At 38.7% G+C, this 26,789-nt stretch overlaps 1 protein-coding gene across 4 annotated transcripts in view; it reads left to right on the top strand.

The window, feature by feature from the left end:
• The window catches only part of FRY (FRY microtubule binding protein), a 252,456-nt gene extending 227,079 nt beyond the window's left edge, over window positions 1–25,377 (top strand). For 3 of the 4 annotated variants that reach the window (XM_049822900.1, XM_049822901.1, XM_049822898.1), the window contains 9 exons: window positions 3,400–3,563; window positions 4,779–4,968; window positions 10,227–10,376; window positions 11,243–11,341; window positions 11,796–11,879; window positions 18,128–18,145; window positions 21,001–21,111; window positions 23,148–23,341; window positions 23,938–25,377. In XM_049822900.1, coding sequence (XP_049678857.1) covers window positions 3,400–3,563; window positions 4,779–4,968; window positions 10,227–10,376; window positions 11,243–11,341; window positions 11,796–11,879; window positions 18,128–18,145; window positions 21,001–21,111; window positions 23,148–23,341; window positions 23,938–24,196 — 1,269 coding nt within the window. In that variant the 3' untranslated portion in view covers window positions 24,197–25,377. The remainder of the gene's footprint in view (window positions 1–3,399; window positions 3,564–4,778; window positions 4,969–10,226; window positions 10,377–11,242; window positions 11,342–11,795; window positions 11,880–18,127; window positions 18,146–21,000; window positions 21,112–23,147; window positions 23,342–23,937) is intronic. The other variant, XM_049822899.1, reaches the window with a different exon arrangement.
• The last annotated feature ends 1,412 nt before the right edge of the window (window positions 25,378–26,789 follow it).

Below are 26,789 nucleotides of genomic sequence, written 5' to 3'. Positions count from 1 at the left end.
TTCATCTGTGAAAGCAAGTTCATTCTGACTTCCTGTATGTCAGTGTATGGCATAGTACAATACATTCATATGTTCCCACTCATTCATACTCTTTCCTTTCTACTTATACTTTCTTAATTAAAAGATTTTATTTATTGTTTCTTAAGTACGTTGCACAACATATACACCAAGATACTACAAGCTCATTGGAAGACAAATTCATGAACTGGCTACAAGTTACAACCCTAGGGGAATATTCTTTTGTTCTTCACGGGGATTTAAAAGAACGATATGCCAACTCCTGTGGTGGGTGTATGCGTGTATTCTCTGAGATTTTTTTGTGTGTGGGAACCTATTCTACAGTTGTGTGCACTGGATTCAGTTCCTGCCTTTTGGCAGACACTCAGAAATTTTAAATTCATGACCGCAATATTAAGCCATCTTGGGGGGGGTGGGGAGGCAGGATTTGCAAGGATACAACAACCGTGTTCAGCACAGTTTATTTCAGACAATTGTATCGGAAGATGAACATAGACTAAGGTTGGTAAGTTATTATCAATGTGGGGACAATTTCTTTAATCTTCTGTTTGATAATACTTGTTTGTGGGAGATCCGGTGAACCTACCCCTCTCAATGTCTCTCCAGAAATATAATCTGGAGCAGGGTGTGTGTGTGGGGGTTAGTGGCTTTATGATGCTGTTGCCTTACCAGTAAAGCTTTCTCTGTCATGTCTAAACTGGGTGACTTCTGCAGAAATAGCAGTGTAGGAGAATGGGGCCGGGGAAGAATATGTCTTGTGTAATCGTCGGCCTCTCTTCTAGTGAAGAGGTCATAGAAAAGGAGGTTGGAATTGTGCTGAATTGAACAGAAACCTCCCCAGGAGGAAGAAGGGACGGGAGGAGGGAAATGTGGGTAAGGATAGGAAAGGAGGGGAACCTCTCAAAATAATGGTTGTGGGAAAGGTAAACTCATTATCATTTGTCAAAACAACTGTTGGTAGGCAAGTTACCACATAACAACCATAAGCAGCAGAAGTTGGCAGAATTTCAGTTCAGGAAGCTGCAGTCAGAACAGATCTGTTTGCAGGTGGTGACTGCAGCTAATCTCATGCATCCAGCTGCAGCAGCTAATGGTATGTACATTACGAATTGCAAATCACAGTTCATGAGTTTCAGAATCTTTACTGTGAAAATGTCTTTAATGTCCCAATACCCATGCACCAGTGTTCATGAAAAAATGAAAAGCTTTGGAAAAAGTAAATAAGTGAAGAATGTAAAATCACAGCTGTTTCTTGTGGAATTCACAGACAAACTCAGCTAGTCCTGAGACAGGTTTGATATTGGTGAAATACATAACCCAAGCTGACGGGGATTTGCCAGTATTACAAAGATGTTTGAATTGATAAGCTTTACACAGAATGCCGCCTTGGTGGGTTTTGCTTCAAAGATATTTTCTTCTAGTACGCATACTTCTGTATTTTTACTCCAAACAAATTGGACTCAGTATAAACAATGTTAGAATGCCTGGGGTTTTATTTATTTCAAGGAAGAAGCCATCCAATTTTTAGTCAGAAAACTTGAAACTTGCACCTAAATAATTTTTACTTAATTTGATAACAGAAAATCTGAGCTCATTCCTGTTTTTCTTTTCCTCTGAGTTCTTACTTTCAGAGAGCTAATGGTATGTCAGCAATGCAGAGGAAAATTTTTGTTACTTTTTTAATGCTGTACAAAAATGTTTAGTTGTTGCATCATAAGCAAAACCAAAAATATCAACTCAACTTTTAAATAGACACAGTGAATGGGAGCAACAGACCGATTAAGTGGGCCTCTTCTCAAATGTTTCAGTGCCAAAACCCAGGTATTATATTAACGGCATGCAATTAGTTAAACTTATTTTCTGTTAAAGAGAGTGATCACAATAATTAAGATAGTATTTATAAGGGATTAGAAGGCAGTGATGGATAAAGCTGTGAGTAATACAAAGATTCAGACGATGCTGGTTTATATATTTTTCAAGTTACCGAAACTCACCGATTTCTGCAAGTTTACTCCAATCCTGCATGAATATTCGGAGTCCACTTTTTTGTTTTACTTTTTGGGCATCATATTGGACTCCAGTGGGTGAGAGGTGTTTGGTTCCTCTTTCTTCCTCCCTTACCCATCAAAATGTGTTTTCCTCATACGAACACTGTCATTACAGTGAACAAACCAATGGTTCTTTCAAGCTAATATTTAATATTTGAAAGTGGTTAATACTAACTACTTCTTGAAGAGGCATAAAACATTTACGCTTCTTGCCAGCTGCTCTGGTTCATATTCTGGTAATTCAGCCCTATAGCTTTCCTTTCTCTTTTCAAGATGGTTTGTGCTCTGATTCATTTCATCCACCCTGGACTCAGGAATATTCATATCCCTTTCCCTTAGATACCAAACCAAGCCAAAAAAACTTTCTCCTACTTAATTTCTGATCTTGTCCTTTTTGATACAGTTTTGTTTAATTTTTAGAAATGCAAATCCCTGGAATTTATCTGTAGGATCCAAGCAGGTCTGGTAACCTGCAGAGGGCCACTTTTCTCGTTTAATTCCACTTGCCACGGATTTCCCTCCCTACCCACTCCCAACACTTGTATGTACATGCACATATGCGTATGTGCAGAAAAACATACCTTATGAGATAGGCCATACAGAAAAGATAAAGAGTTTGAGCTACCCACTGCAGTCATCCATCCCTACACAAACTGCTTTGCAGGATGCTATGGATGATGCAGACAAAAGCCAAAAGATTAAAACAAAATTTGTTCAGACCAAAAATGCAAGAGAAATTGGAAGGTTTCAAAAAGAAATCAAGAGCTTTAGGTGCTAATGGATGAAAAAGGAAGGAAATGATAGAAGCATAATCCTTTTAATGGCCTATAGAATGCTTTGGATTCCTCTTGAATGGAAGTTATTATGTAAATGACATGATAAAAATAATTCTCAATTCTAAACATGCATATAGTCTTTCAGACAGTGATTGTTTTCAATATATTTTGAGAGTCTTTAATACACTCTTGGACACTATAAAGTGGTAAGTGACAACGACAGCTTGACAGTAACAAGAACCCAGTTGTTGTGCCTGAAAAAACCACTCCCCTGCTATGTTACCAAATGCATTGAAATCTGAAATTTTGCTAGACAATTAAATTAAGTTGAAGAAATGCCTTGAGAAGAATATTGATCCAAGACAGCAAGTTAAGCAAATAGCATATTTTTGAAGAAGTGTAACTTGATTCATGTCATTTATAATCTGTGGCTTTATATATATCTGTGCAATTTAACATGTTGTCATGTGGGTTTTTTCATTAAATGCTTTCTATTTAGTAGTGGAACTAACTTAGTAATTTGCTGTTTTCTAAGACATCATCATTCACTCCCCTAGGTTGAAGCTGTACATGAAGAGCAAGATACAGCAGTCCATGAGGATGACCTTTCGGGGTCTACAAATGAGCTCCCTGGAGCATTTGAATGCAGTGATAGCCTTAGTCTGGATATGACAGAGACTGAAGAGAAAGTTGACAGGCTGGAACAATTTGCTCTTGCTAGGTACTTGTATATATTGCTATTATTCATAAAAGTTCTTTTACACTGTACAACAAAGTGGTAACAAGGTGTTAGTTAATGGAATGGCTGTTTTGGCCACCAGAGTTATAGAATTCTCATGAGTTTAGAGCAGTTAGAAAACAATGCTCTAATTACCTGCATAATTATCACACAATTCAAAAAACGCCCAAGATTTTCCTTCTGGGGAAACAAGATAGGATTTTTACATACATCTATGCAGTTAGTCATTATGTATGTAATATATTTTATCAAAATTGAAAAAGGGGTGTTTAAAGATCGCAGTAATGGAAATACTGCTTAGTTATCTGTTCAGCGGGTCACCCACGTATTCATCCTTCTGATTTCTTAAGGGTCATAAGGAAGTCACGATATTGTAAAAAATCCCATCTTGAGGGTGCTGGTGAGCATGGCTGGACCCCAGTATATGTTGCAACAAGGCATCAAGATTTTTCCATGCCTTATGGAGCTCTTTCAGATTTTGAGTGCTGAGTTAGACTGCAGTTAGCCCGTATTTATGGAAAGGAAAGGAAAGGAATGAGGATATATAAAGAAGCTCGCTCTCTGTCTGAGCACCATGTTTCAGAATCACAGTTCCTGTTCTTGGGAACCATAGGAAGTATTTCTCTATCCCAAAATTAAAATACACAAACTCAAGTATCTTAGTACCCTTTAAAAATGGTAGTCAGCCTGTTTCACTGACCATGGAGTGCCAAAATAATGCTCTGTCCTAAGAACAGTGTGGAGAAGGGATGGATCTTCTCCAATCCATTACATTGGGGGGGAACCAAGCAGGTCAGTGTATATAAAGTTTGTACACGCTGAGATTCTTTTCAGTACTTCTGCTATACATTATTAAAACCAAGTTTTCCTAGAAGAGGAGTTTTTCTTCATGGGCTTTATCCTCCTGGGAAGTTTCAGCCGTCTTCTTCCAAACAATGGTACGATAAAACAATTCAAGTATTCTGGGATGGAGGAAGATAGATGATAGCTGCCTGAAGATAGGGATTCTGATTTGGAGGTTTTTCTTGTTCTAGCAAACATCTTGCCGACCTTCAAAAGTAATTTGAAAGTTAATGAATATTTTTAGAAAGGTGCTGTAATTGGTCCTGTGATTATATCATTCTGCTATAACGTATTTTATCTGCCACCTTCTTGGTACTCTCCTTTCATCAGAGTTTGTTTTTTTTTCTCCTTCAGTTTTGGAGATGTTGATCGAAATGCCTCCCCTCCTCCCTCACCATTTTTTTCTGCCATCCTTGCTGCATTTCAGCCAGCAGCATGTGATGATGCAGAAGAAGCCTGGCGTAGTCATATCAACCAGCTCATGTGCGACTCTGATGGTTCCTGTGCAGTGTATACATTTCATGTGTTCTCTTCCCTGTTTAAGGTGAGAAAATAAGTTGAATATAGAAAATCGAAATGTTTAGATTGTGTGTGGCTATTAGGACGATTCTTGATAGTAATACCAGTAGTGAACTACTAGGTATATAACCATTGTAATTTTGCATGCTGCAGAATTGCCATAGTAGATCTTCATGCAGAAGTGTCTTCTAGCACCAGTTTTGTCATAAAAATAGTGTGTATCTTATACTTGCATGTTTGGAGATAACCTTATAAAATATGGACCCACTTTAAAGAGTATTTTCTTTAGTACTTTAGAAACAGCCTGAAACAATAACTGTAAGAGACAGGAAATAGCTTTTTAATCTCAAACTATTGTTAATCTGTTCTTTCATCTCAAACTGTTGAATTCTGACCATGCCCATGTAAATGTCAACATTATTAAATATTCTGTACCTAACTGAATAGAAATATCCAGGTGCCATCATGTAACATAAATTCTAGAGATTGAGTCTGAAGACTAGAAATACATTTCCCCTTTCTAAAACTGTATGCTCGCAAAGATAATCTTGCAAAAAGGTAAGAAAAAAAAGGAGTCAAGTTTACAAGCCATTCTAAGGAATGATTGTCTGGTTTTACCTGTAATTAGTCTTAAAGCCTTCTTTAATAGTTTCTGCTGCTTTATATGAGGCAGCTGCGGGATGTTTAGCATGCTGCAGCAGTGTACACAGCAGCCAGGTAACTTCATGCAGAGTTTAAGTACCCATGATCGCAGAGTACACAATTATTTACTAGCAAAGGGTACCCTGCTAATAAATATGCAATCTTAAGATCTTTTCATATCTTTAAGACTATCCTTGTAAGAAAGAAGCATCATACAGTAACAATCTCTTCTCCATCCTGATTCCTTTGTGCTCCACTGGAGTTAATCGCGTGTCTTCTCTAGCTGCACACTCTGTCCTCCTTTAGACATTACAGCACTGTATATATGGGCTCCATATAGGCATTCTTTTAAACACTGATAAATACCCATTTGGAAGAACAAAACAGTACTGACTTGAGTGCATGAGAGTTCAATTTTGAAAATTAGTCCTCTGTTTCCTTATGATGTGTATTTGAGCTTTTCAGCCATTATGTCAGTCCTAGAGGTTAATAGCCCTGTCCAAGTGTTCTGAGAGTTATTTGTCTTTTTTGTTCTCCTTGAAGCGGTGAAAAGGAACGGGTGTCACATTTCTGAAAACTAAATAAATAAAACTGTGTAACGCAAGACCTAAACATCACCTGTAAAGTATCTGTTTAAATCCTGGCATGCACACACTACATTTGCTATTGTGCTTGCCCTATATTCAGAAGATAGCCTACTCATTTTCTTCAGCTGATACTGGAGGAGAAAGATACAATACTGCTCTCCAAAAAAATTAAACAACAGCAAAACCTGAATAACAGTAATTAAAAAAAAAAGGTGTTAATAGTATCAACAAACCAGAATTTTCTAATTGGAGTCAAAGCCATATTTTTAGTTTATAAGAAAAACTTTTGTTCTCCTCTTCAAAGTTAAAACATAGGAGTATTATTTCCCCAGATTTTTTTCATAAGATCCCAGCTTGTCTGGAATTGCATTGTGTTTGCACCATCAAACTTTGCTACTCATCCACTAACTTAAAAGGCTTTTGACCCTCACCAACAGGAAGTTTCAGAAACAAGCCCAATATGTTCTAGGCTTGCAACCCAAAGTACTGCCAAAATATTTAACTGTGAAATAAAATCCTTGTTTGGAGGAGCTTGTCAACTAAATACTTGGGGAAGTGAAAGAAGTGCATTTTCCAGAGCACCTACATTTCAGTCTGCATCAAGTTAATGGTATCTTGGATGTTTGCCGACAACACGCTAAACTTGTTTAAAATTCCTGAAATTATTGAAGTACTTTCCCTGTAAACCAGTCATAGTTCAGAGATCTCTAGATTATCTTTATGGCTGCCTCTTGGTATTCCATCAAATCAAATGTCTTCCAGCAGACCAGCCAGTTCCAAGACAAGTAGATTTGAGAGCTAGTAGGTAGTTTCCACTCTTTGACTCCCCTTGTCTCAGCACCAACTGTAGGAGAATTACCTGTTTCATAGAAGGTATTCCTGTTTTAAAACTTCTCGCTGCTAACTGCTGTGCAGTAGAATGCAGTTAATCATTTTCCACCTGTAACCCAATGTAGTATACAGATCATCTTCTACAAAATTTTGCCTTCCTGGTTATTCTCCATCCTGAATGTGCTCTGTGGATTGTTTTATCTTACTACTTTGTCCTTCTTTCTTTTCCCTGCACCACTTCGCCAGTTTATCAAGATCAGCCTGAATTCTAATTCTGGCTTCCAAGGAGTTTGCAGCCCCTGCAGCTCAATCTTCCATGCATTTAATAAGCATGTTGCATATTCCATTGATCAGTATTTTCATTAATGACTTGGTTAGTGCCTGAGACAGTCCCCAGTGGAATCCTACTCAATTCATCTTTCCACTTGGACAGTCAGCTGCTGATAATTAACTTCTGAATTTGGTTTTGCACACCTAGTTACCTCTAGATCAGGTTTCTCTCCCTTACTTCTAAGATAGTAAATGAATTAATATATAACATATCAATTGCTTCTCCTCCTAATAGAAAATTTTAACCTTTCATGAAAATTAAATAGTTTGATATGATTTGTTCTGACCAAATCTATACTGTCTATTATTCATGTCTTACATGTTCCCCCATTTCCTGAACTTTGTGTTTAATTCTTTTGCTCTTGGGGTTTTTTTGAGATAAGCACTTTCTTCAAGTTCTTTACAACACCCTGTGTTCTGCGAGTTGTCAAAGATACTTGGCTCCTAGATCTCTTTGGCCAGTATTATAACTATCATAGCATGAATTTCCCTGTTCTGCAAAGATGTAAAAATATCCAAGCCCTTACTAGCAAGATCTGTTCTTGCCTGAGTTTTCATAGATGTCTCATTGTTACCTGTACACAGGTGCCCTTTCTGAGAGCAATAGGGCAAAAGAAGGCATTAAACACATCAGTCTTTTCAGTAGCATCTGTTAGTAGCTATTTGTCTCCGTTGTGATTCCTTGGCCTTCCTCTTAATTATTTCTAGTTTACTTCTTGACATTCTCTCTTTCTCTTACTAGTTTATTTGGCATTTCCCTCTCTGATCGTTGTGCCTACATCACCATGCTATTTTTAGTACCCAAGATAGTAATTTAACACAGTTTCAATTTCTGTTCTTCTTTTTTGCATGAGTATTTGCCGGAGTGAAATATTTGTGATGTAGCCAGATGTATGTCTTAGTATATTTTCTGTCTTTCAGTGGTATAGAATGTGCTTCTGCCGTCTTTTTTTTTTTTCCTAAAGGAATGGCTACCTTTCATTTCCCCGTGAAGTTATTTCTAATGGGCTCCTTCCTGCAAATTCTGAATGCATTGAAGTGGGTTGTATTATTTCTGTAATCTGTCTCCTTCACTACCTCATATTCATAGACTAAATTACTCTTTCCCAGGAGGGCACTGCAGCACCTAAACAGGTTACTCAGAGAGCCTGAGGAAGCTCTGACCTTGGAGCTTTCAAGACTCAACTAGATAAAACCGTGGCTGACCTGATCTGGTGTTGACAGTAGTCCCACTTTGAGTTGAAGCTGGATCAGATGTTCTCCAGAGGTCCCTTTCAACCAACAGCTCTTGGATTCTGTTCTATAATCTGTTTTTCTAAATTTCCTTCCACTTTTACATTCTCAGCTAGTTCTTTTCTGTTGGTTAGGATCAAATCTAGATCTCTTTCCTTTGGCAGAAGAGTTGTCAGCAAGTTTCACTGAGACTTGGACTGAATCTTTCTTTTCAGAAGCCATCATAGTAGTAAATCTCCAACTCTCACCAAGCCTTATGATTCAGATGATTCTGCTAGTTGCTCATAAAAATAATAATTTACCCGGTTTGGTGGTAAGTAAAAGCCCCTTGCCTCTACTACAGAGTCAGTGCAGCAGAGAATCTGAACCACGTGCTGAGCGACATGTGTAGGTAGCACTTTGTTTCTGTGTTGAAGTAAGATGGTAGAAACATACAGTAAGGCAAGTATCAGTCTATCCGAGCTTGACTGTGTTCAGATGGCCAGCTCAGATGCTTTAGAGAGAGATTCACAAATAAGCAGTTATGAAATTGGTCTGTAGAGGAAGTTTCTCTTTAAACATTTTCTAAATTATTGATAGTGTATACCCTACCTAAAATGCAAGGGCTTATGTAGCTTTTTTTAAAAGGTCATTCAATCCAACAGCTTCATCAATATAGTCTGAATTCAGCTCACCTGATTTTAGGTGCTTAACTTCAGCGCTCCAGTGTAGGAGCAGTAACAGGCTATTTATATCTCTGGCATCCAGATTGGTATTTGCCTCTCCAGTGAGGCATGCTTACGGTAATACAGGTCCTAACCTACATTCCTCAGAGGAATGCCTATGGTAACGTGGAACGAATCATATAAAAATGTTGCATACTTTTATTTTTAAAAATATTTTCATGTTACTCCCACCTGCTGAGCAGCTGGCCTTAGTGAGATATATTTTGGCAGTGAAACCTGCTGTGTATTTATCAATATCATTATTTCAGTTCCTGCAAAACTTAAGATATTATTTTTATTTATTATTCACTTTATATGTTATTCACTGAAAAGAAAGTAGCAGCACGAGAATGTTTCTGAAGACTAGACTGGTTTAGGACTCAAAACACAAAAAATCTTCTGAGAAGAATAATTCCCGGATGCCATGCAGTATTTCTGGAGTCCTCCCAAGCAGCAGAAAAGTTTTAGTAACAAAGTTTTTCCCACAGGGGAAAACAAAAGGTTTTTTCTGATTTTTCCATGCTGCTGTTTGGCATTAGGATGTCCATTATATTATCTGATTAGCCACTTGACATGGAATACTAACAAAACAATGCCCGGAATGGGCAGAAAAAGTAATGTGCTGATCAACTCTGTTAACTCTGAACAGCCAAGGAAAAAAGCTACCTGCGGGTAAAAGACTTTATAAAGATTAAATTGTCTTTACAAGAAAGAATGTATTTCAGTAGTAGACTATTATGAATTCTTCAATTAGTTTCACAGCTGCCCAGCTGTACACCATCTCCAGCATAATAACTATTATCCAGTATCCTTGAGCAGACGTTCAGTTCTCCACAGGGAGATGGTCTCTTTTACATGTGTTATTGTGCGAAGGAAAAAAAGCCTGCCGTTTGTTTGCAAAGGAAAGAAGCTTGTACTTGAGGAAAGAATGTAATAAACTGTATTTTGCTTTCCAGAATATTCAGAAAAGATTCTGCTTCCTAACCTGTGATGCAGCTAGTTACTTGGGAGACAACCTGCGAGGAATAGGCTCCAAGTTTGTGAGGTCTTCTCAGATGTTAACATCATGTTCGGAATGTCCCACCCTTTTTGTAGATGCAGAAACAGTGAGTATATTCCTTTCAAAACGTGTGTGCTGCATTGCAATGTGTTATTTTACTGGCTGTTTCACTTTTGAGCAACTCCTGAACAGATATGTCAAAAAGGTACTCACCTCCTATCTCTAATTTTTATCTGCTGTTCTTAACCATGTTTCCATGTTATTTTATTAGGCAAGTACTGGCAGATGGGCAATATAGAATCACAGAATCATAGAACTGTAGAATAGTTACGATATGTTGAGCTTGTGTGCCAAAAACCAATTAAAACCGGTGCCTACCAGACCCAGTTGGCTCCATAACTGGAAAGGGAGAAGCTATTTTTTACATAGTTCAGCATGAAAGATGGTAACATGTTTAGTGGTTTCATTTGAGTCAACTGTGATGTGAGCTGGATGATAAAAATATGTGTTAAGGAATGAATGAGATAGCCCTTCCCATTGTTTTCTATTCTGGCCCATGTTTATCGAACAGCATCAGGACAGTGTGGCCTCAGACAGAAGGATGGAGGTAGGAACTTGCAAAATGTAATCTTGGGCCTACTGCTGTGACTGTGGGAGAGCTGTGCTTTACATCATCAGAGAGCTGTGGAGATTAACTAATTAAGCTTTGTGCAATATTTTATTTTAGGGAAGTCCTCTGCAAAGCTGTTAGAACACAATTTCAATTCCACATTATCACAGGTGCAACTTTTGCTGTTGAGTTTGCAGTACAGTATTCTATCTGTATTTTTGCACAAATATAAATATTTTTCACTATTTGTGTCTGTAAATCTAAGTATTCTTTTGCAAGATCTTTACTATACTTTCTACTCTGCTAATATTTTTATTCTTTTATAGTGACATTTACTAGATATTTTGATTTCATTTCTCCAGCTGCTCTCTTGTGGCCTTCTTGAAAAGCTGAAGTTCAGTGTTTTAGAACTGCAGGAGTACCTGGACACATACAACAACAGGAAAGAAGCAACGCTCTCGGTATGCTAGATTATGTTATGTCCTTGGTTTTGTATGTGTATATATATGTCTATGTCAGGAGACTGCAGATACACTCAGTTCTGTTTAAACTAATGTTTAGTAGAAAAACATGTTTCAGGTACTGGATTCATTAAATGTTTCTTCCTGAACATACGAACCAGAACTAAAAAAATAGCTATTGTATCCCTTAATTTTAGAAACATTGGCATCTTTAATATTCCTGGTCTCTGCTTTATCCTATTCAGTAATTAATTAATTTTCTTGCTTTATGCAATTCAAATACTAATAGAAATCAAGACTACACTTTTAAAATTGTCACAGTCTGCGTGCATAAAAAGTGCAACTGCAAATTTTTATTTGTTTACATGCTGTGCTGTGACACTAAAATACTGTTTACCTTTCTTCAAACTATAGCACTTATTCATATCTTCTTTTAATTTCTTTCTGAAAACAGTGGCTTGCAAACTGCAAAGCAACGTTTGCTGGGGGCTCACGAGATGGAGTTATTACCTGCCAGCCAGGGGACTCAGAAGAAAAGGTAATGAATGAGCAGTATTATTTCTCTCCTGTAAAGTGACAGGTGTGATATATCTTGTTCTCAGACCCACAAGAACCTGCTGTGCCGCCTCCTTGTCTGTCTGCTGGGCTTAGGCGTAATCCAGTTTTCACACCTAAGGCTCAAAGGTATTGTTGTTGCCTCAGTCCTGGCCGCAGGAAAGGGGAAGTATTCAGAAGCAATCCTTCTGCCTTCCTAGTGTAGACAAGGAAGCAGAGCTAACCCTGCCCGGGTTGTGTGTGCTCTCCCTTTCAGAAAGATGTTGCTGCAGCAGTTTCCCACAGCGCTGTGTCTCTGAAAGTCACCCCTGGTGTACTGTGCTTCCACACTACACCCATTTTATCTACGGCTGTTACAGGCTTGGGCCGCCCAGCTGCGAGGCTTGCCTGGTTGAAATACGCTTAGAATAGTAGTTACGAAATAATGACTGTAAAATGGCCAGCCCAATAATTTATGCTGTAGATAAGTATTAATACCTAAGGCAAAATGTCTCTTTATCACTTTTGAACAGAAGTTTTACACGCACATATGCATATATATATATACACATAAATATATATATTTAGTGTGTTGATTCCAGTTAATAAATCAATCTTTTCAGAAATCAGCACCATCAGCAGGCATTCCTGTTATTTGTAATACTAATATAGGAAACAGCTGGTATCTTAGTGGTGTAGAATGAGTTGAGAAATCTTTTAGGGGAGGGGTTGGGTTTTTGTGGGTTTTTTTTTCATTTTGGAGGAAAAAGAGTGGAAGGATGGGAAAAAAAGGGGGCTGGGGAGAATTAGCCAAGTCAGGATCAGCAACAGCATGTGGAAAAAAGTGACATCTCCTCTTTCCGTGTATTTTAGCTTACAAAAGATAATGCTGACATTTTCAGAACACAGTTGCCTATTGTAAACATTTTTTTTTCAAATACCTTGTTTTATTCATAAGTTGGTTTGTCTGTCTTCTCCCCCAATTCACTTTATTTTCTTCTGTTTTTATCTTAACCTCTCTTTCTCACTTCTATGTATTTGTGTTCCTCTCTTTGAACACCCTTGATTTTTATTTTTTCATGCCATTTCCCAAGAATCCCAAATCCTTGCCACCCCTGCATTTTGGCTTCCTTGACCTTATTAGCAAATCTGATTTGCTAATAAATCCTCTGGCTGCAATCACAAGCAGTGGGAAAACTGTTCAATCTTCCCCCACCTGGCATTGGTACCAGCAAAAGTTACAGACACCTGCCAGTGCATTTAAATAAGATACTGTCTCTCTTCTCTAATTGTAATGGTGTACAGAGAAGTTGCAAGTGAGCTATTCTCAAATCTAAAAAAGAGAGGCCTGGAATACATGCTACTACCTCTCCTACAAGTACATCAGGAGAGGGAGCTTAGGTATACGTAGGGAGGTGTAACTATTGGAATGTGCATGGGCTTTCTTTTCCCACTGATGCACAACCCCGTGAGCAGTGACTTCAGACTGTAGTGTTACATGTCTTACTGTATACAGCTTAGCTTATCCTCTTCATCCCTCTTTTGAAAACCCATAGAATGGGATGGAGGATCACACATCTTGCTGATAATCTGCATTGTTTCTTTTTAAAAAAAGTAGAGGAGAGAGAATGCTGAGGATAAGGAACAAACTGTGATGTAAGCTCATATAGCTGGCCTAAATGCATCTAAAAGGTAATAATGTCGTGTTCCACTTCTGTGGGTTTTTTTAATTAGGTGTTCTCTGTCTCTGAATTAAGTGTGTGTTTTGTGAAGCTGGGGTTAGTATTCTTACTGCTTATTAAACAGACTGAAAAGAAGGGTTTCTCACTCCTGCAGGAATCCCTGGTCTCTCCCCAGCATTGTTCCTTCATCCCAAAATGCATTATTCCTTGGAAGTTGACAGGATGGTAGGTCTTTGATCAGCAAGCGTATTTCTTCCCCTTCTCGTTCACCTGTCAATTGAAGCAGCTTTTCCCAAAGGAACATTCTCTTTATTCAACAAAATTGTAATGGGAGGAAGAGTCCAGGGAAACTGAGGAAATGTGACAAGGAAAAATTACTCCTAGAGTGGCAAGTATTTGTTTTCTTAACATTTTTCTCCTCTTCTCCCTCAACCTGAAAGGCTAAAGAATTTAGTAATTGTAGGGAAAAAAAAATCTATCCTATAGTGGTAGTCACAAGGGAACATGCCTGAACTCTTAAACTCATTGAGGATTAGACTAGGGCCTGAAATCCTGCTGAAAACTTCTGGCATAAAAAATTGCTTAGCTAAGCACAAAAACAGGCTACTTCTGTAAAAGGAGCAGAAATTATTGTAAGGAAGAAAAAGCAACACGTTGCTCTACAGAAGGCAGAAATCTTAGATTCTCAGAACTCCCCACTTGCTAAGAAGCTTGAGGTGAAAATAGTCCCCTCTACAGACAAGACAGGCATAAGACCAAATTCAGCGTTAGCGCAAGCGGTTGCATCACAAATGCCTGCTGATGCTGGTAACTCATTTGGCACCAGTTTCTCTAATCAGATCTTATTTCAAAATAATTGCACATGACTTGTTGACCATTGTTATTGTTACTGAAAATGGGCAAAGGCAAAAATTGCTTATTCTGACATTAACAAAGCTTGAAATAGAAGTTGTCCAGCTCAGCTACTAGAGCTAGCAACTTTTCTGAATTGGGTAAAAGCTTCATGTCCCAGAATACCTTTCCCCCCCTTATTCTTGCAACAGATGACATGATTTGGATATGTCTGTGATTTGTAAGCTTTGATGCTACATTGGCCAACAGAGTCTCAAGGACGTAGGAGTCAATTTATAGACAAAAGGTAACACACATACTATTGTGCTGTCTGTCCAGGTGTAACAGTCTTAGATGAGTACAGCTATCAGTATGTTCTTCAGCTTTACTGAAAGGGGATTTTTTTAGAATCATAGAATCGTTCAGGGTGGAAAAGACCTTTAAGATCATCGCGTCCAACCATCAGCCATGCCCACTAAACCATGTCCTGAAGTGCCTCGTCTGCGTGCTTTTTGAATACCTCTAGGGATGGTGACTCCAACGCTTCCCTGGGCAGCCTGTTCCAATGCCTAAGCTAGTCAAAGACTGGTTTTGTTTGGTAGTTGTTTTTTTCTGGAAAAGACATGCATGGAAGATCCTATTTTTCTTGTCAGTTAGCACTGCTAATTCAAATAAGTGTCCATCTCCTCATGAGATACTCAGTTTACTCTCTACGTCCACAGTCAGGACACACTTACCTTAAACCTTCCTCATCCCAAAGCTCACCACAAGCTAATGGACGTGGGCTTTGCAAACTCAAACTGTTAATGGATATTTAAAACGTGCTGCACCCCATAAAAATTTGCCCCCCAAATTCAGAATGTACCTGTTTCTATGGGTTTCCCTGTGGCTAAAGGTTCAGTTACTCTAGGCCACCAATAAGACTGGAGGTGTACCTCTTGGGACCATAGTCATCTGGAGTTGAGCTGAGTTACAGCAAAGCTCGAGGCACAGTGGGTCTCATTGTTAAGTTAGAAATTCTTAATAATCAATTATCTGAATACTGTTTGTCAGATCCATGGGTTGACAATGAGGTAAAATTGGCCTGGGTAGGCAGCTTTTCTAAAGGAGGACCACAGCTGTGGTTTAGATTTCTCCAGACAGAATAGTTTCTCCTATCCTTCAGGTCCAGTGCATATTTAAGAATGCACAGCATATGCTGTATCTCTCTTTTTCTCTCTGATATATAGACATATACACACAAATCTGTATGTGTGTATATATATATATACCCACTTTCCTAGATTGTGGGAAAAGCTTTTGTCTGCTGGAATGTCAAGTCACATAGAATACCTTAATAAAATGCACTTGCAATTAAAACCCCTTGCACACAGCAGTTACTTGTTATGGTGGGACTCTCCTGTGCCAATAAACGACTAAAGACTGTGTTGCCATCAAAGCGTTTATGTCTTAAGAAATAATTGTGTAACTTTCATCTCTTTTCAGTATGTAAAAATGATTCCTTGAAAAAAGCAAGAAGGCCTGTGATCTACAGATTACTACTTTTGCTATCTTCCTGGTCTGCTAATAGTACAGAACAGTAATTCTCTGTCCCAGTAAAAAACTAAATCGAAGCGTTGCTTCTAGGGGGTGTGTTCTTATGTGTAGCATTTACTAGCTGCATAAAGGACTGTGCAAGTGATCCAAATACTCTAAACATTTGCTATTTTCAGCTGCCAAACCCACTAATTGTGTAGTGTCTATCAACTAATCTAAAACAACACTTCCCTTACTATAGGAATTAAACTAGAAATTGAGAAGAAGAGTGAAGGCTAGGATCACCCCCCCGAGGCCTTGCTGCTGGGGACTAAAAGAAATGTCACTTAGTCCAATAATTAATGTCTTTTCAACTTCCAAGGAATATTTCATTTTATGCTGAAAGAGAGAGGAAGATAAGCTACAATCATGAAATTGTAGAGCAGTATTGAGTTGAGCATCAGTAGTTTAGGGAGATTTTCTATCCAGTATATTTTCTTTCAGTGAAGACTGAAAGGGTTTTTCATGTACTGTGAAACCCTTTCCCCACTCCTTTTTTTGGCTTGCCCTGGTTTTGGAAGCAGTACAGAGAAGACAGCTTTTTCTGGAAAAAAAGACCATGGAATTCACTTATTTGTTGCTTCCCCCCCCCCCCCCCCCCCCCCCCGCCCCCTTTCTTTAAAGTAAATTCCATGGCAAATTAGAAATTATATGTGGATTCCAGTATTTTTGAAGGTCCAAATGAAACTTGGTGGCATGCTAAATTTCAGAGGAGTTTAAGACAGAAACAAACAAGGTTTGAAAACACAAGCCAGCATACCTGTGAATTTATTAGAGCGCAGTGATCTGTCTGCTCTTGTCCTCTTCTTATCTTGGATTTAGCTTTACAAAGCTTAATTTACATGAACTGAATGGAAGCCAAGATATCAAGGGTTTTGTTCAAGAGTACTAAATAGAAGAAAAAAACTGTTCAAGCAATGTTAAAGGCATAAAATTAAAGCTCACAGGAGCTTAAAGCTTAGTTTGTCATGGCTATATGAAAGAGTACTGCAGGATTTGGGATAATACTTTTTATACATTTTTTAATAGTAAGGCCCATGGAAAGAAGCCAGACTGAAATACTTTGTTGGGCTATATCAAGTTAGCATTATTTCACATTTCTGCGTTTGCTGCCTTTCTATTGATGGTAAGGTAAATAATTTTAATAAGAATTCCAAATGTTTATTAACACTTGTGCATATGCACTGACATCAGGCTGTAACTGGGCAGATGCACTGTGTTTGTCAATTACAGCTTTTACGACAACTCTGTTCATCTAAAATGTCTTGAGAATGTAATATATATAAAATAAGGAAAGCTGCATTAGAAGTGCACAGAGTGCAAATGTTAGTTCTTGGCAAAGAAAAGAGGAACACTTTTTTTTGAGGAGAGAAGTTAGTTCCATAATCTTTGAAATGCTAATGCAGGTCAACTAGAATTTTTATTACTATTGCAACAGGACTTACACTGACATTTTAATAGCTCCAGAATTAGGAATCAGTGAATCATTACTGGTGAGAGGAAGGAATACAAAGCTGTCTGAACTTGTGGCATTGCCATGTAGTGAAACCAAACTGGCATTTTCCATTAATTTCTTTTTTCTTATGGTAGTCATAACTTAAAAGTTATATGCGAAATGTTTCCATTGTAATGTGCCAAGTAATAAATCTGGCAGTCACAAAGCTAATCCTGGAAATTTCATTAGATCTGTTATGTCCAAAAATAGAAGTATTTATAAATAACAAAGTATTTGTAAATAACAAAGTTCAGTTCTGTTCATCACTTGAAAACCCTGCCTAATTTTTTGAGTACTTTGCAATATGAGCCCTTTTTAATAACAGAGAAAGCAAATTTAAAGAAAAGTGTTACTTCGACAGTTTTCTAACACAATTTCACTGTAAGTTCCTGAGCTACTGAGTGGGATAAATCAAAACTAATAAATCTGAAGATCTAACTGAGGATATTTAGACTGTAATTTACCATTAGAATTAAAGCTTGATTTTATTAAGAATGCTGTGCATGTTGTACGTGATATTTCCAACCAGTTATCAGGTTGAGGCAAGCATTGCTAATACTGCTGACAAGTTATGCTATTAAAGATGGGCTGTGCTTCCTATTGCATGCATTACACTGACACTATACTTTCTTTCCTTTCCTTTTCTCCTGTGCCATGCTTGCTGTGTAGCAAATGGAATCTCTTGCAGTAAGTTGAAGTTCTTTCATATTCTTTGTCCATCTGTAGATGGACTAATACACCCCAATTTTACTGTTTTACTTCTAAGCATGTTTTCCTTTTTCGTTATAATTTTCCTGTAGAATATGTGGTCCTACATGCCGTGACTAAAATAATTTACTAAGGTGTGTTTTGTGAAATCTAAAAATACTGTGCCAAAATTCTGACACCTTCATATGCTGTTTTAAATGGTCATTTACATAAATTTTTTAAAATGAAGCCTTTGAAGGGAATATAGTATGCTGGAGTGGAAGATAGAATTTGCTGTTGTTTTAAAATTTATAATTTTCAATTTGCCCTAATGAAAAACTACAATTTATAGTTGACAGTTATGTTTCAGATTGGTTTTGTTTATACGTTGATGAATAGTTTCACCACTATTGGTTTCTAATACTTACTCAGGAATAACAAAAATCGAGTTGCTTGATATGGTAACTCAATACTGAGTGAGTCAAACTTGAGTCTTCAGTTTGACCTTAGTTTGCCTTCATTCAGGTTAGCAGCCAGAAGGGTGAAACCGAATTATTGTTCTCCAAGGACTAAAAAAAATCATGTTACATGCCAAGCTGTCATGAGACTATTGTTTTTTAATTATGTTATGCTCTGTCCTGGTTTCCAATTAATTTTTAACTCCCTGACAACTTCAAGTACAGGTGTGTTTAACTGCTACGTAGTGTTGCCAGTTCTCCAAAATTTGAACAGGGTTGAGTTTGGTGCCTGCTGGAGAACCTCAGGCCAAGTCTCTGCCGGTGAATTAAAGAGGACCGGGGAGCAAGCCCCTGTCCCCGGGCTGGCGTTAGGGCTGAGCGGTCCGCACCTTCCCCGGCTGGGTGCCAGCCAGCCCCCGACATGCCCGAGCACGGTTCAAGAGAAGCCAGAAGCCAGAGCCGTTTCCAGAAGGTTGTATCCAAACAGTCGCTCTTTATTTTGGGAGGAGAACGGTTAGCCACAGGGATGCAAGCTTGGCGGTGCGCCATGGCCTCGCTTACAGGGAATGGCCTCTGGGCAGGTTTATTTAACAGGCAGCATCCCTCACGCCCTAACTCTTCATTTTCTCGGCCACAGATAGGTTTTGTCCTAGCGTGTCGCACACCCATTCCCTCCCTTTTTTCCCCACCACAGATCTGCTGGGCCTCGCTTCTAGCTCCCGCGGGTCTTTGCTGTCGGATCAGGTCCGGCGGGATTCCTCCCTTCCGGCAACAAACGTTAAACGTACGGACTCAGATACCAGAAACGGTTTATCCGTAAAGGCGCAGAGCTCAGGGTGGGCAAATCCACGGTGCTGACCGTTGCAGACCAACGCTGAGGTGGGAGCAGCCCCGTCTCCCTGCCCTTCAGCAGGACCAGGTTGACACCCGCTGGCTTGGCACTCCCCTCCTGCTGCCCCTCTCCTCCGTAAACCTCCTTCCAAAGGAGACGAGCTCTACCTCGTTTTGGCAGTGCCCTTGGCTGACTGTTCATAGGTGGTGTCCACCCCTCCCTGACGAACAAAGCTGAAATTTGCCAAAGAACCTCTCTCTCTTGACCTCAAACCTTCTCTGGCTGGTACAGAAATTTTGGGAACTGGAACACTAAGTATATGGTTCTAATTTTGGCTTATTAATAAAAACCCTGGCACTTAAATATTGAACCATATGCAAATAAACACTTCAGTCCAATTAACATTTATGATGTTTTCAAAGTACTTTTTATTAGTATTTGTGCTGGCATTTGCAGAAACCCCAATTCAGCAACTAGCTGAAGTACATGCTGGTAGCTAAGCATGTATGAAGTGCTTTAAGGAAAGCACAAAGACATTAATAGCTTCTTCTTTTCTGCCATGCTTGGCATGAAACTCTGCTCTAGCTCCTCCAAGCAAATTGGAAAGATCCCTGAGCCCACCCTTGGTCACTGGGTCTGTAAGAGAAGACAAATCAAATCTGGTTTGAAGTCTGTAAGGCTTTCCTGCCAAAGGGTCGGGAGGCCTCCTGACTTGTACTCGCAGATTTTTCACTTCTTCCCTAATTTGCCAAAGATTAAGTACTCCTCCCTTCCGCACCATGATCCGGCTGTGGAACTGCGGATACCAGGACCATAAGCATATTAACTTGACTTCTCCGGCAGACGTGCCCATTGCACGTTACTTCAATGCGTCTGACACCTTTTGTGTGGTGCTGCGCATTACACTGGAAGAAAAAACTTAATATTCATCGAATAGTATCCACTTAATCTGGGAGAACAAATTGTAGAAGCCAGATGTCCTCTTACCCATTAAACTCCGTCCATCTGTTGTGTGGTTTCTTTAAGGTGGTGGAAAATCCTTGAGCTGGGGTTTAAGTTGAAGAGCTGGCATTTCTTCCTGCTCCTGGCTGGATTTATTGCTTCTCTTCCTCTGCCCTCAGAGAAGCAGGCAGGAGCTTTGACCCTGTTGGACAACTACTTCATTGCTTCTCTCTTGGATTTCCATCATCTTAGAAGAGGTCTTTGACCGTTTCTGAAGTTTTTTAGAGTTTTATGTTCTATGCAGCAAAGTCATTTCCCCCATATTCTGCCTCTGCTTTCCAGCTGCAAACTGGAGACAGTGAAGCTAACCTATATAAACTGCTTTGAGATTGATGCTGATGGGTGCTATGTGAGAGCTAGCCATCATAATTCTGATTTTCAATGTCATATATGACTTACTGCAGAAGAAACAACATTACTTGTTTTCTGAAATAGTATATGATCATACTTAAGTAAAATCACGGGGTTTGAGAATGGAACTATCTCAATGTGTTTTATTAGTTATTGAATTGCAACTTATGATCTTATTAATTATTTCTTCTCCTACAAAACCTTCTCCTTAGCAATTGGAACTGTGTCAGCGATTATATAAACTGCACTTCCAGCTGCTGTTGCTTTTTCAGTCCTACTGTAAACTTATCGGACAAGTGCATGAAGTCAGTTCCATGCCAGAGGTATGTTACAAACTACAAAGTCTTACACTGAAAATACCACTTTACTTTCATGTTCTTATTTTTCTTTCTAAGAGCTTACACCAAAGATTACACTATTTCACCCTGAATATAAGTCTGCAGACAAAACCCTTCAATACACCAGCATCCGCATTAAAATATAGTTGAGATGCTGTATTTTTTGTAATTGCTTGTACTTTCAGAGACTGGGATCTTTTATACATTCAGTCTTCAAAAGTCATTTCAGTCAGTGGTAACAAAACTAGAATGATATACGAAATCTTAACCTCACCCACACACTTTACACGTAGGGAGGGCTCACTCTGTGTGAACATCTGCAAGTGATTTATATTTATTTTTATTTTTACTTTAATTGAGGCCTTAATTTTTAGGGAAAATGAGCCTTCTTCATGCATACAGAAAAATTCCTTTTCCTGGATCATGACTGAATTTGTCTGAACTTTGTGGAGACACTTAGACCAGGAGCACTTGTTAGCATGACAGTAACAAAATAATTTGGTAAAATGATCTTAATGTGGATGCAAAATTAAGTTTTTTGCTGGAATAATGCATTGTGATTTCCAGCCATATAAACTGTCTCCGTTGCATGTGCATTAGACTGGAAATGACCGCAGCAGTTTCTGACAAACATCTATTAAATGGTTTTGCATCCTCTCATACCTGAGCAAGCAAAGGTGCGTGGTGTAGAACTACTTTATATTTTGACTGCAAGTGTACTGCCTGATCTTGTTCTCTGGATAAACAAATCAAAATCAGTTTAATGTTTCCAACGAGTATTAAATCTGTTTTAAAAATATAATTAACTAGATACCTTAATGTCATACGTCTTTTTAATTCTGTGATTTTTTACACGCTTCCTTCTTTAGGTATTTTTTACACAGTACACTATCGCTTTTGACCCCAACGGCCTTTTGTTTTTAGACATATCTATGTATCTTACTTCACAATACTTTAGTCAAGTTTATTTTCAGCAATTGCATAAAATGTGTAATACTTTGAAATATCTTTGAGGTGATCACTTTAAGTTGAATGATCATCATTTTGATATTTTAAACTATTGAGGGGAAGAAGTTATTGTACTTTGCTTGTAGCTGTAAAACAAAATTTGAAGCTAAAAAATCTATTTTATGACAGATTCTAGTAGTTCAGAGATTCTCTATAAATGGAAACAGTTTGTTTTATCAGATGTGCTGTAGTAGTACAAAGACTTGGAATACTTGCTGTATCTTAAGGTACTGTTCTGAAGGCTGGCTCGTAATGTGACTGGGCTGTTCAATTTTAAGAGAAGACAGGACAGTAGGCATCTACTCTCAGAATAGTCTAAATTTTAGAAATATTTTGTGTTCCTTAGAAGATAATTTCTGTAACTGTATTTCACAGTTACGATTTTGTTATGAATAACGCAGCCTATGAAACTGGGGAACAATAATATGAGAAATAGCTGTTTCACCATGAAATTCGCAGATTTTGCTGGAGCCATAAGCTATTATTTAAAGGAAGTTCCGTTGATTAGTTCATGTGACGGTGGCTATTTTTAGCATGTATGAGCATGAAAAGGTAGATCTTGAGAAATGAACTCTTCACTTACTCACAAATTATTTATGAGTCTTGTGCCGTATTAACTTTTCAGCCTCACAAAGGGTTATACAATTCCTGTCCTTCTGTTAATCATATCAGATCCTGATTTCTTAATCATGATTTCTTATACTTTTCCACTACGATATGAAAAAAAGTAGCAGGGGTGAAAAATAAAAGATTGTTTAGATGTGCTCTTGCATTTTAGCAAGCCAAAAATATAGCATAGGGTTAAAGGAAGCACAAAGCTTAAAAATCTGTAGTTTGTGTTTTCCCTATATTGTACAGAGCACAGAGATCAAGAAATGTCCTTGTGTTAAAATGGGGTCTTTTGCATAATGTGTACATCCAAAGCAGTAGTAAGAACAGACTTGAAATACCTACTCCCTTTGATGCCTATGGAGAATGAAAATGCCCGTCTCTCATCTTTCTCCTTGGAACAGCTGTTAAATATGTCAAGAGAACTGAGCGAGTTGAAGAAAAATCTTAAGGATGCTACTGCTGCAATCGCAGCTGAGCCTCTGACGACAGAATCTGAGCCCACGTTCAATTCTACCGAAGCAGCAATTCAGTCCATGCTGGAGTGTTTGAAGAACAATGAACTTGTTAAAGCCGTCCGACAAATAAGAGAATGCAGGCAAGTTTTGCTACATGGCTCATATTAGACTTTCATGTTATGAGAAACATATGTATTTATTATCTTCCTATCTTTATACTAAATGTAATGTGCTGAGCCAGCATAATTAACTTCATATGTTTCAACAAGGTATGTGGGGGCATTGATATTACTAACTTTTGCACTGTATTCCACAAGTAACAATATCAAATCAGCAATACAAACATGTACGCTTGCAGCAATTAAGATGTTTAATGACATTGCGTAGATCGAAAGTACTTCTGTGAGGCTCTTAAGAATCTTTCTACAGAGCTAATTCCTTACAGGTGTATGTCACTGGCATCAGCTAACATTCAGCCCAGCTTCACTTTCACTTATTTGAATGAGTTTTCTTAAGCTTTTTTTTTTTTTTTAGATAATAGGAATTGCGCTTTTATGTGCTTTCAGTGCCTGGCACCAGAGTCTGAGTAACAAATGAGTAGCGTAAAACAGTGAGTTGCTTTCGGCTTATAAGCGTGTGCGAGCCAGTTCTCCTTTTAGCGATCTCTACCACCTAGCTTCCGTCTGTGCTAATAAACCCATAATGATACGCACATTCTTTTCCTGTTTGATTGCAGGATTTTGTGGCCCAATGATATCTTTGGAAGTAGCTCTGACGATGAAGTCCAGACACTACTGAACATTTACTTCCGGCACCAAACCTTGGGTCAGACGGGCACCTATGCACTGGTGGGCTCCAACCAGAGCCTGACTGAAATCTGTACCAAATTAATGGAACTGAACATAGAGATCCGCGACATGATTCGCAGAGCTCAGAGTTACCGGGTCATCAATACTTTTCTTCCAGACTCCAGCATTTCTGGCACAAGTCTCTGACAGGACTCTTGTGTCCTCTTGCAAGCTGGGAGTGCTGCCCTGTTGGAGTGAGGTGGCTCAATGTCTTCTCAGCCTTACAAAGGTTTGGTCAAACTGTACTCGCTCTTGTTACGTTTAGGATTTCTTCTAAAAAGATACGGGCTGAACTTCAAACGTGTAGCAATACTGTAAGGACAAAGGTAGCGTAGAGCATCCGGGACAACATCCTTTGTTGCACAAAAATCAGTTTAGCATTTCACTGAGCAACTGCAACTCACTACTGAAGAAGTGACTTCCATTGCATACCAAAGCCTACTACACTGAACAATACTTCCTTTATAGCAAATTAATTTTAGGTTGGCAAAAGTGCAATGTTTCCTTCACGAAATAGTATTTTTTGTTAAAAAAAAACAACTTGTACATTTTTTCCTTTTTCTCTTATTTGGTTGAGTGAAAGATGGGCAGAATGAAGCTGGCCACAGAATCTCACAAACTTGTTGGTCAAAAGCTGAGAGCCTGTGTATATGAAACAAATTGTAAATGGACTACAGTTTAATGTACACTGTAATTTGAATATGATTACTGTATCTTAAAACAACGAGCTGCTATGAAGTACATTTCCTAATGTTACTAGGCTACTGTCTCTGAAGGTACTGGATCATATCACAGAGGTCTGTTCTTAGGCCCCCCCAAGCATCATGAATGGTCTTGGTAGATTTTCTTTTTTTTTTTTTTTTTTTAAAGGACCTTGGCTGCTTTTTACTAGAGGGTTGCTTTTATGAATATATTTATACTATTAAAGGATGGTTGACCTAATTTAACTTGCCATTTTTTAGGAGAGAGTCCCATCACAGAGTCAAATCTTTTGAACTGTTATGCATGCATATTTTTATTTAATACAAATTTTGAGTATAAAAAGTAAAAATATTAACGTGAAATGCAAGTTCTCATTTTAAGTTTCTTTAAAGAGATGTCTTATTTTATTTGTAATGTATATATAAAAGTCATACATGTATCGTTTTTTTCTTACATTTAACTGCTGTCCAGTGTTAAATGTATGCATGTAAATCTGTTGCACATCTGAGACACTTTTATTCTGACAACTATGTAACTTATTCACTCTGTAAATACACTTACCGTTTTTGTGACGTAACTTTGGTTGATACTTGGATCAGTACATCCATTTAACTAAAATATAAAAGTCATATATAATCACAACACAGTATGTGCTTATTGTGAAGATTGTGTTCTTGTCTGAATCTATACTGTTGCAGATGGTATCCGTGATCAGCAGCCCCCAAAAGACACCTTGTTCATCGTTTATGGTGAAACTGCCCATTACACTGAAAGAAAACGCTGAGAAACGTAAGGAGTTTTTTGGTCAATCTGTAGTTAAAACTTAACCAGGAGGAGTACGTGGACTAAAGCAGTTTCATAACTGAAAAAACATCCAAAATGGAGGTGAAGGTTTGTTTCTGTTAAAAACATCAGTAGCGGTCCTATTTGTTACAGCATTGAGTTCTGGTGGGGGTTTTTTCTCATGCTAAAAGTAAAAGAAAAGCTGTCCAGTCTGCTGTATCAGCCTCGGCTCTGAGAATCCAGTAAAGCCCTCTCCCCTTCACCCCCTTTTCATTTTCAGAGTGCTTGCACAATTTTACTTGGATCTTGAAAAATACTTGCATTGATGCATAAAAAGGGTGAAATCGACTTCTTTTACAGGTTTTCTGATTTTACAGTCCACAGAGTTCAGCAGCACAGTTGTAATTGCAGGACAAAATAGGTGCACGACAAATCATACAGCTATTTTTCTGAGTAAAATAATCCAAAATGGTTCGAAAAGTCTTCAAATTTCAGTTATATATTTCACTTTTGAAAGCTATTCAGAACTGTAATTGGGGTGGTCTGCAAAAATTTTATTGATTGGTGAAAGCTGAGAAATTATCTCACTTGGCAAAATCATGGATAGTGCACAGATCACCGAATGACACAAAAATTCAGGTTGGAAGGGACCTGAGGAGGTCGTCTAGTCCAGTCTCTGCTCTGAAGCAGGGTCAGCCGAGAGATCGGGTCAGGTTGCTCAGGCCTTTGTCCACTTGGGTCTTGAAAACATTCAGGGGTGGAGAGTGCACAGCCTCCCTGGACAACCTGTTCTACTTGACTCTTCTTGTGGCGGAAAAGCTTTTCCTTCGTCCAGTCTGAACCGATCTTGTTTAATTTTATGTATGTTGTCTTTCAGCCCACTGCCATAAGCCCCGTAGAAGGGTCTGGCTCTGTCTTTCCTGAGTAACCATAACCTGGCAGGCTACTGTTAGGTGCCCCTGAAGTCTTCACTTCTTCAGACTGAATAAGCCCAGTTCCTTCAACGTCTCCTCACAGAGCAAGTGCTCCAGCCCTGTGACCAGCTTGGTGGCCTCCACTGAACTCCTTACAGTTGATCAACATCTTTGTCATATAGAGACCCCCAAACTGGATCCGGTAATCTAGATGTGGGCTAGTGAGTGCTGAGTAGAGGGGGACAATCGCTTCCCCTGCTCCGCTGGCTCTACTGCTGTTCGTACAGCCAAGGATGGCATTGCCACCCTTTGGTGCCAGGGCCCACTGCTGGCCCCACAGC

This window comes from Accipiter gentilis, chromosome 19 (assembly GCF_929443795.1).
Source record: "Accipiter gentilis chromosome 19, bAccGen1.1, whole genome shotgun sequence".
NCBI lineage: Eukaryota > Metazoa > Chordata > Aves > Accipitriformes > Accipitridae > Astur > Astur gentilis.
This window is presented reverse-complemented; position numbering and strand designations above follow the sequence as displayed.